Below are 10,405 nucleotides of genomic sequence, written 5' to 3'. Positions count from 1 at the left end.
GCAAAACGCATCCATTATATCCTATGGACATGTTAGTGTGTGTTAGCATTTAGTGCATACTAAATCTGCTACAGCACCTTAGTTAAAGGACTACCTAGTTTAATATAGCAGTGAAAGGTTTTTTTTTTTAAACCAAGAAGATTCTAAACAGGGTAGGTAATCCCTGTCCAAGGGCTGCAACCCAGCTGAGTTTTGAGGATTTCTCCATTGAATGTGTAAGAGATCTATTTGCATTCACTGCTGCCACAATATGCAAATAATGCTTACCCACCTAAAAGCTTGACTGGGTTGCCCACCCCTGTTTAGAACAGAAGGTACTATTGAAATTTGAGGGCTATAAGGAAGGAGCACTCGTGAAAAGCAAGGTGCTTTCTTCAGAAAGTGGTTGTACCTTGGCCTGATTAGGCAAAAAATGCCATCAGAAAGAGCATAAGGATATATTGATACCTAGGTACAGATGAATGCTCATAGCTGAAAGCTGATTTCTAATTAAATGGGAGGTTAGATAATCCTCCTTACCAACATTAAGACAATTCAGAGGCCCAGGATTCTCATTTTGACCTTCAAAGTGTTATTGCAGCCTCACTCTTTAACCACGTTTTGCTTTAAGGGTAAGGCCCTACTCGTTATGATAGGATTTTTTTTTTTTTTGTTGGTTGGGGGGGCAGGGGGGGGGGAGAGATAGTCAGATCACTCCAAAGCAAGGGTGCTCTAACCTCTGCTTCACTACAAGCTGCCTGGAAGGTATGGACTAGAGCAGTTCACTGCTTTTGGCCTGGCCTGCTTAACACAACCAGCTCCACTTGTCTAAAGTAAGCCCTGCTGGTCACAAAATTTCTACAGGAAAGATTTAAAGTTCATGTCAATTTAGGGACACTTATTGACCAGGAGAAGAGCTAGGGATAATATGGATTTCAGAGAGCATTTTGCATTCTCAGCAGGCACTTATTGGCCCTGAAAGAAATACATGTTATATGCTCATAAATATGTACCACCTCAAATATACAGTATATTAAGAGTGGTATGTATATATATATATATATATATATACAAACAAGATTGTAATAGTTTAGGCAGGTTGTACCATAAGTACACAAGCAGGAGATGCATAGGGGTGTTGTATCACAGCAGCTGTATTTTGTGTGTAATTTTTTTTTTAAACCAAAACCCCTTATAGCAGCTTTTGAAGTGTCATTTCTATAAAAGAAATGTCCCCTTTGGAATCTCCAAGTAGCAAAAATGAGTGGAATTGTCCAATCAGATAGGTGCACAAAAAAGTGTCTTTCAACTCATCTGATTGATCTTTATTCATCCAAAGTTACTCGACCCGACATGTACATGTTTCGGCCCTAAGGCCTGCGTCAGGAGTCTTGAAGATCTTTGGGTATATGAACAATAATGTAAACCACTTGAAATGCCGTTTATGTCAAAACGCCGTCGTACCGCGACCTTGCAGTAAAGTTTTACATATACCCAAAGATCTTCAAGACTCCTGACGCAGGCCTTAGGGCCGAAACATGTCGGGTCGAGTAACTTTGGATGAATAAAGATCAATCAGATGAGTTGAAAGACACTTTTATTTGTGCACCTTTCTGATTGGACAATTCCACTCATTTTTGCTACTTTGTCCTTTGTGGATTTGTTTCCCCTGTCATTTGCGCCCCTTTGGAATCTCCACCTAAGTACCCCATTATAAATGTTACCCTCCCTGTATAGTTTTGATACAGGCTTCAGGCCAAAGCACTTTAATAATCATACAGCCAGAGGAGCGAGTCTGCCACTAACTTTGTTGGCATTCAACTTTTGTATGTATCAATGTTTAGTTTGCTAGCCCTCTAGCCAGGTATCAAGCCTATTTTGTCCTAAAATGCTAGTCAACCAAGCACTCACATTTCAGAGGTAAATTCTACATGCTTGAAAAATGTTCATTAAAAAAAAGGGACTAGAAATGGAAAAATCTGAAAAAAACTGATAAACTTAGCTGAGCCTCTGGGTGTCACTGCTGCTTTGATAAGTCTGCTCCTCAAGGTCATTCTGCAGGTCTTATGAAGCCAATCTTGGAATGGTACAGGTACACATCTCAGACAAGCTAGAATTTTCTCTTGGTTTTTATTGACATTGGCAAATTAAAATAGAATAAATTAACAAGTATTTTCTCAAAAAAAGTACAAAAATACTGTCAAATTTTCCTAAAAAGCTTCCAACACAGTAGTATCTTTCCATGTACTGAGTAAACTATTTAGCACAGTGTCAAAATCTTGAAGACAAACAAAATAAAATCTTTGTGAAATGGTTTGCAAACTAATCAACATTCCACACCCTATTATTTGCACATCAGGTGAGGAATGGGTAGCAGATTAACATAACAGTATCATGTCTCCGGATCTATGAAGGATTAGTCCACCTCTTAGCCTGACAGCTTTGCATGTGTCAAAGGAAAGATCCAGGTGTAGTGCAATGCATAGTTAAATTAAGCAGTGTGGCAGCATCTGTGCAGCAATATGCCCTGGAAAGTCCACATACTCGCACCAAAAATTCCTTCCATTTGGGCATAGTGCAGTCACTAGAAAAATCATAACCCATGAGATTAAGCAAGATGTCTTTCAGATCCAGCAGTTCAGCTCGGCAGAGAGCAGGAACAAGTTGTGAAGAATGAGGAAAGACACCAGAACAAGCCTGGGTTAACTATTAATATGACCTTGCCTATAGCCAGCCAGCCACCACCTCTCTCCTTGACAATCAAGCTTGGCAGTAAATGAGTCTTGTAGACAGCAGAATGAATTGCATTTTCTGCCTTTCAAGACCTGGCAAGGATATACCATCTCAGAAGGGGCAAGGGAATGTTCACTCACACCAATTATATATATATAGATATATATAGATAGATATATATCTATATATATATAAAAAATCAATCCGTTTTCCCGGCAGATTAACAGCTGACTCTGCTGGGCTGCTGTTTGCAAACGAAGTCCGTCATGAAATCAAACTCGTTCTGTCCCAGCCAGAGCTCAGGCAACTCCTTGATGCGGTCCAAGCCCAATTCTATCACCAAGGACATGAGAACCTCCTCGTCTATGAAGTCGGTGTCTATGACGCTGGGAGGCAGCACCGCCGCAGGGACGTGAGACACCGACGGAGGCACGCTGCCGCCAGCGTGCTTTGGAGTGCAGTCTCTAAAATGCTGGCTCGCCCCATTCATCTGGTGGCTCGCAGGATGCAAATCCGGCATGTAGTGGCCGTGCGGGTAAGGATGGTGGGTGAAATACTGGTTGTTTAGCTTCTGCAGCTGCATGCTGGCCGTTAACTGAGCCCCCGGGCTCGCCACGGGGGCCCCCATGAACTGGGAGCTGAATCTTGCAGCGGGAGGCATGTTACCGTTAGGATGCCCGCCGTTTACGCTCCCCGGCCCCATAGCATGCCTGATGCCACCGCTCGAGTTTATATTTCCACCTCCGTAGTGCAAGTGATCGCTCATTAAGGTGTTAAACGCGTGCTGCTGCGGGTGGTGATGAGGAGTAGGAAACTGACCCATTCCCATTCGATGGGCGGGGTGGTGGTGAAGCCCATTTGCTCCATCGGGAAATCGCCCATGGTTCATAGCCATCATATGGTCTGCCATTGCCAACCTGGAAAATAAGGGGTAATTTATTTTTTTTACTACAGTGAGCCTAGAGAACCTCACCCCCAAAAATAACAATAAGTCGCAGCATGCAAACAGCTATATGCACCCTGGCACCAATACATATGTGGAGAAACTACTTATTTGTGCTACTTTCTGCACGTAGCACCTTATCTCCAAGGGCAAACATTACTTTCAGGATTCTTCAGCTTCCCTCACCCCCCCCCCCCCCAACACACCTACAGCGAGGGTTAAGTACCGAAGTGGCAGATCCTTGTACATAATTCAAAAGCATAATTAGCAAAACCTTTAGCAGTCATGCATGCAAGGCACAAACAGTTCTTTAAACATTCTGTTGCTTTTCACTCATATGTACTAAAAACAGAGTTAAGGTTCCGAGACATCCATGAATCACCCGAAGGCTAAAATCAAGTTAAAAGGTTAACACCAAGAACATCTACAGGGTAGCAGTACAAGAGGACAACATATACGCGTCAGTTACTGGTATTTTAACTCTTATGGCACAATGTATAGCCAATAGGAGACTCGCATCACGACATCGCACCCAAGCCTCTTGATAAAACGCCTATGAACTTCCAAACCTGCTGGCACAACACATTACGTTATAATATTTGCGCTAGTTTAATTTGGAAAGCCCCGAGCCTCTTCAGCTTTTTGCCTCTGCAGACTATTCACCACCTCCCCCTTTTCCATAAACATCTTCTATACAGAAATCCTTCCTCTTTCCCCCCCCCCCACCTCAAAGAATAGCCATGCACACTGTATACTGCATCTTGTACAACCATAAAAAGCAAAATTTAGCTCCCTCCCGAAAATTAGATTGCTAGAGTTTCCTAGCAAAAATTGCTATCCAACAACTTTAAGGCATGCATTTCCAGCACTTCCAAGAATTTCCATCCATAGCTCGTTAACTTAAAGCATCCAAATGAAAACAATGAATCCTACCGAGCACAGAACAAATAACATAGTAGGGCGGGCTGGGAGCGAAAGCATGGACTCCACTCACGTCTCAGTAACTTGAAAAAAATCAATTGAAAACAAAAGTCATATAACCCTTCACCAGCGAACATTTCCCTCATTTGGGAAAATGAGAAAAACCACTCCTGACCATCAAGTCTTGAATTATTGCACTGCACCTTTTGCTTTTGCAGTCGCGTCTGTAGAGCAGATCAACAAGGCAAACACAGGGAAAAATTAAAAAAAAAAAAAAAGGGGAGAAATTTATTTCCCCCCCCTCCTTCCTGCAAGCCCCTGTAACGTGATCCTGTAGCAGCGCCTCCGCTTTGTCAGCCCTCGCCGAGACTCCTCCGCGCGCTCGTGCCAGCAGTGAGAAAGGAGGTGCGCACGAGCTACTTAATATAGGATTTCAGTAGGGCGGAGCTAAAGGAGAGCGAGAGAGAAAAAAAAAAAAAAGGCGGAGAGGCGAACCAAAAGTAAAACGCGGACAGCTGGAGAACCCCCCCGGCCGGAACTGGAAGGGCTCCAGGAGTCCTTGCGCAATCGCTCTATTTCGCTTTTGCACGTGTGCGACCACTTTATTACAGTGTTTTCGGCGGCTCCACTATGTGGGATCGCGTTGCCTCCCACACTATAGGAAACAAAGCGCAGCCCAGCGTCGGGAACTACAGCACAAAGCTGGCTAATGCAACGACTTGTGGACTGCAGCAATAACTGGGGGGGGGGGGGGGGGGGGGGGGGGATAGGAAATTAATTCATAACAAAACACTGTCTATATCATAAAGCACGCTGTCGGTAAGGTTCCCCGCCTCTGAATCAAATTGAATTCATCGTAGGCAGCTAGTTTCTAACGCTTGACACAGCATCACGATCCCACTATCCCATCACGCTTGACACAGCAACACGATTTCCGAATCACTTTTCTTAATTATATCGATGCCAACCAGTATTTCCAAAACACAGCTTTGTCGTCTCGTTAACCTCAACGTAGAAATGGCTGCACCTTCAGGGGCGAAAGAAAAAAAAACAACAACAAAACATGCTGTGGTCAATTGTTCGACAACCAGAGCGATAGACTTACTTTCAGTCTAATAGCAAAAAAAAATTTAAAATAACCGATTTATATCATGAGGATCCCACTTCAGTGAATGTGCTACGTAACGCCAGGGTGCAGAAAAATGTGGCCTTTGTGTCCTGGAGTGGGTCAATTTCTCAAAGACTTTAGCTTTTTGAATCTCTATTGGGGATTGCATTTGCCTCCGTTATTGAAAGCGTTTTGTGGTTTGTATTGTAAAGGTCCACAAAAAAAAAAAAAATCCAAGCTATACCATGCAGTATTGCAGAGTGGTGCTGTGCACTTATCTATGTTCTCTCGTGCAGATCCGCGCGTGCCTTTTGCTAAGTTTCCATTTGCTGTGGGAGCTTTGGCCATTCACAGCCGGGCGTCTCTGCACTGTAAACAAACCCGGTGCGCCTCGTTCCCGAAATCCACCTTTTTACACGCACACTTTGATCCAGGAGGAGGGGGGGGGGGGGGGGGCGTGAGGCAGCCCGCTGATTCTGCCTCCAGGATCAGGCTCTCGGCTCTAGAGCAGATCAGATGTTCAGTCAGCAAAAACAAACTCAAGAGCAGCCATTGCTTAATGATGCTGGAATGGCAACATCATAATCACAGCGACAGCAAACCAAATATATATCAGATTTGAATCATAGCATGAATAACTTTCATGCGATCAAACTATAAAGGGCATATTGGATTTGTGAGACACTGGCTAACTTGTGAAAGCTCATCAGCAAATGGAATAATAAACATGACAATTGCTTTAACACCTTTTGTATTGCAAACGATTTTTGTCAGCCTCTTGTCTATTCACTTGCAAGTCTTGATGCCTTTCTTGCCTGTTGAGTCATAATGTTGCAGGATCTCTCAGATTTGGGCGCTTGCCCTCCCATTTTCCCCAAACTCTGGGAGGTCTGGCCCCTCCCTCTCTTCCACCCCTCTCACAACTGATCAGCTTGAGAAAGGTCTGTTTAGGTTGCAAAATTCCAGTCTCTGCAGCACTTCTGGAATGTCACACTTAGGAAAGCTCCTGTTGATAGGGGTCTTTCTCACTTCATCCTTCTCCTATTTAACTATTGGGCAAAATGCACTAGAACTCTAGTATTGTTTGTAAAAAAGGGTTGTTAAGAAGGTGGAGGAAAGGCACGTACACTGCCTATTCCTAGCCGTCTTGGGAAATTAACCAGCAAGGCACCACTTTGGGTAGATTCTTTGCTCGTTTATGTTTCTTTAAAGCAAAAATCGTTTTCTTTTAAACTCATCCTTGTATAATTGTTTGAGGGCATAATTTAAAATGAGAAAAATGGTTTTTTTTTCTGAAAAACAGTGATGTAGTGGTGGGCAATGTTTGTGATATCAAATTATTTTAGAACCCTATTACAATTAATGATTTGCTTATAATGGGGCAGTTTTATTGACATGCACTAGAATGTGGGAGCACATTTTAACCCAGGACTAAACTCATATTTAAGGCCCTTGTATTTTACATGTTTTTCCCATTTAATGCGTGGAACTTGCACAGATCAATGCAGGAGCACTTGACTGATTCTGTAAGTGGTGCCTGCCACGTGTCGACGGACAGGCACTGCTTACAGAACTGCGGCGAGCAAGGACATGGGGTGCTGGAAATGTAGGCCAAGGTTTTACAGGCCTACATTTACGGCGCCTAGGGTCCTTATAGAGTCGTGGCCAGTGGCGCCTAGTGACTCCGAAGTCCGGCGCTGCCCCTAAACAAGCCTACTTTCAGGCTTCGGCGTCACTAGGCTACTACTACTATTTAACATTGCTATAGCGCTGTACATTTTGACATTATATAGAAACATAGAAATAGTCCCTACTCAGAAGAGCTTACAATCTAACTTGGACAGACAGACGTGACATAGGCACCATAGACTTAGGAGACAGTCCTGGAAGGTGCCTAGCGATCAATTTATCGCCTAACTCCTAGGTGCTGTTAGGCACGATTGTCAATCATCCACTCTTGTGCCATTTATAGATTCGTTCCTAGCAGCGCCTAAGCAGGCTTAGGCACTGGTAAGCGTTGAATACCTAGGCACACTGCCCTTTAGGTCAGGGTTTTCTTGATCTGAGTGCACATAAGTCAAACTATGCCCATAATCTGCCCCTAACCACACCTTCTTGCTGGAAGGTGCCTCAGTGTAGACGCCTACCAATTCATTTTTTTAATGGATTTTTAATTGTTTTTTTAAATTTATAACATTTTATTGAAGGAATCAAATAAATATACAATAATATAATCCAAAAAGATATTCATTACAATTAGTTTCACAATTATAATTTTCCATACATATTTCTATCATTCCTCCAAAATATATTTCCATATGACCTATTTCATTCCTCTATATACCCCCTCTGTTCCCTTCCCCCCATTCTTTAATTTATAACATTTTATTGAAGGAATATACAAGTATACAAAAATATAATACAAATTAAACTCAAAACAATTATTTTCATAAAAATATTTGTCAAACATAGTTATATTATTCCTCCAAAATATATTTCCATATTATCTACAATAAACCTTAATACATTCTCTAGTTCAAACCCCCTTTTTCTATTTCTCAATTCCCTCCTCCTCCCATCCCTACCCCTTTTAATTATATGCAAATCTTTAATTAAAGAAATAAAATAACACAAAAACTAAACCCCCAAACCAAATGGCTTAATTGGTTTTTTTAAATGATGCTTTCAATTATCAACGCCAATTAAGCCAATTAAGAAAATTAAGTTAGACACCTAGATCAGCTAGGTGCACCAATCTAGGCTCCTAACTTTAGGCTTCTTTTATAGACTTGGGGTAGGGTGACCAGATTTTGTTAAGCTAAAACCCAGACACATGGCCCATCTTCACCCCATTCCGCCCAAGGCACGCCTTGTTCTGCCCCAACCTTCCCTCCCCCCCAAACCTCTTCCCTAGAGCTCAGAGCTGTGTCTGGAGGGCCTCCGAGCATGTGCAGATTTGATTCAATAATGTTACACGCAGAAGCATGACGTAATCAAGTCACACTCGCGCATGCTCGGAGGCCCTCCAGATGCGGCCTGAACTTGAAATTCCGAATGAACAGCTGCTTTTAAAAAAAATCCATCCGGACACCCAGACAATCCTCTAAAAAGAGAACATAAGTGGGTAAATCCGGATGTTTTGTAACTCCAACTCAAGGCCTTAGTGTATACTAGTCAGGACGTGATAGCTGAAAAATGCTGAAAATTACAATCTTAGAATTTTTTTTGTTCCAGTTTAGGGTTACCAGATTTTGCATCTGGAAAAAGAGGATGTGTGACCCCCCACCCATTCTACCTTGGTACCCCCCCTCGTTCTGCCTCCCAACCTTAGTCTGGAATGCATCTGTACATGCGCAGATGCGAAGCGATGATGTCGCGCACAACCACGTTGCATCCGCGCTTGCCCAGATGCACTCCAGACTCGACCATGAGCTCAACAGCTTTTCAAAATCCAAACAAAGTGCTGGGTTTTGAAAACAACATAAGAACATAAGAATTGCCGCTGCTGGGTCAGACCAGTGGTCCATCGTGCCCAGCAGTCCGCTCACGCGGCGGCCCTTAGGTCAAAGACCAGTGCACTAACTGAGACTAGCCTTACCTGCGTACGTTCTGGTTCAGCAGGAACTTGTCTAACTTTGTCTTGAATCCCTGGAGGGTGTTTTCCCCTATAACAACCTCCGGAAGAGCGTTCCAGTTTTCTTCCACTCTCTGGGTGAAGAAGAACTTCCTTACGTTTGTACGGAATCTATCCCCTTTTAACTGTAGAGAGTGCCCTCTCGTTCTCCCTACCTTGGAGAGGGAAAACAACCTGTCTTTATCTACTAAGTCTATTCCCTTCATTATCTTGAATGTTTCGATCATGTCCCCTGTCAGGATGCCCGGACGGTCCTCTAAAAGGACATTTCTGGAAAAATCCAGACGTCTGGTAACCCTATTTCAGTTACAAAGATTGTTCTGAAAAAGCACTGTACAGTGCTTGGGGGGGGGGGGGGGGGGGAGGGGAGTCCTTGTATATGTGTGCACTAGTGCTGCCCAATTCAGGGAAATTTTGGCCTATTGAACTGATTTTTCAATTCGATTCGCTTTTCCTTCTCAATCGGGCGTTTTTTTCAAATGTTCTGGTGGGTTTATTTTGTAGCCTCTTCACCCCCCACCCCAACCCCCCCTTTGTCCTCTCCGACCCTATGGTGCTGTGGTGTAAGCAAAACAAACAAAAAAATATTTTCCTCTCTCTCTTTTAGGTCCTAGTTCACATTTGCTGTTTAACACCTGCTCTGGCAGATTACAAATTTCAAATATGACATATTATAATCACAAAATAGAAAATAAAATTATTTTTTCTACCTTTTATTATCTGGTCATTTTATTATTCAAATCATGTTGGTCCCAGGCTCCTGCCCACTATCCATCTTCCATCTCTGTACCTTCCTTTCCACAGCCATATCCAACATTTCTGTTTCTTTCCCACTGTCTAAGTAAACACCAAAAAGTCCAACAGGACAGAGAACCCACGGGCATAAAACAGTACAAAAGGAAGTGGGAACGGACAATGAACACTCCACTGAAGATCACTGATGTAAAACCAACTTGTATATTTCATAAATGGACACAAGCAGAAGCTGTGGACCCGACACAGCACTGTGTTTCGGCGTCTGAGGAACGTCTGCATCAGGGGTCACTGTGGCGTATATGTTCACAGATGACAGGTCTGGGATAAAACA

General features: G+C 43.1%; 1 protein-coding gene across 4 annotated transcripts; it reads right to left on the bottom strand.

The window, feature by feature from the left end:
• Positions 1-2,090: 2,090 nt before the first annotated feature.
• On the bottom strand, positions 2,091-6,061 carry CITED2 (Cbp/p300 interacting transactivator with Glu/Asp rich carboxy-terminal domain 2). 4 transcript variants are annotated; one of them, XM_033935440.1, is made up of 2 exons: positions 5,929-6,061; positions 2,091-3,629 (listed from the first exon to the last, which is right to left on the bottom strand). In XM_033935440.1, exons 1-2 carry the CDS (start codon positions 6,030-6,032, stop codon positions 2,933-2,935), a joined length of 801 nt encoding a protein of 266 aa, XP_033791331.1. In that variant the 5' UTR covers positions 6,033-6,061; the 3' UTR covers positions 2,091-2,932. The 4 variants fall into 4 exon arrangements, with proteins under 4 accessions (XP_033791331.1, XP_033791333.1, XP_033791332.1 ...); XM_033935442.1 differs by lacking the exon at positions 5,929-6,061 and adding an exon at positions 5,682-5,816; XM_033935441.1 differs by lacking the exon at positions 5,929-6,061 and adding an exon at positions 4,780-4,913.
• Between the last annotated feature and the right edge of the window lie 4,344 nt (positions 6,062-10,405).

The sequence above is a fragment of the Geotrypetes seraphini genome, chromosome 3 (assembly GCF_902459505.1).
Source record: "Geotrypetes seraphini chromosome 3, aGeoSer1.1, whole genome shotgun sequence".
NCBI classification, from domain to species: Eukaryota; Metazoa; Chordata; class Amphibia; order Gymnophiona; family Dermophiidae; genus Geotrypetes; species Geotrypetes seraphini.
This window is presented reverse-complemented; position numbering and strand designations above follow the sequence as displayed.

Coding starts and splice junctions, on each gene's coding strand:
- CITED2 (XM_033935439.1), bottom strand. CDS start 4,722: ATGAGGGAAATGTTCGCTGGTGAAGGGTTATATGACTTTTGTTTTCAA. Junction 3,630..4,588: donor TGTTATTTGTTCTGTGCTCG/GTAGGATTCATT, acceptor CTTATTTTCCAG/GTTGGCAATGGCAGACCATA.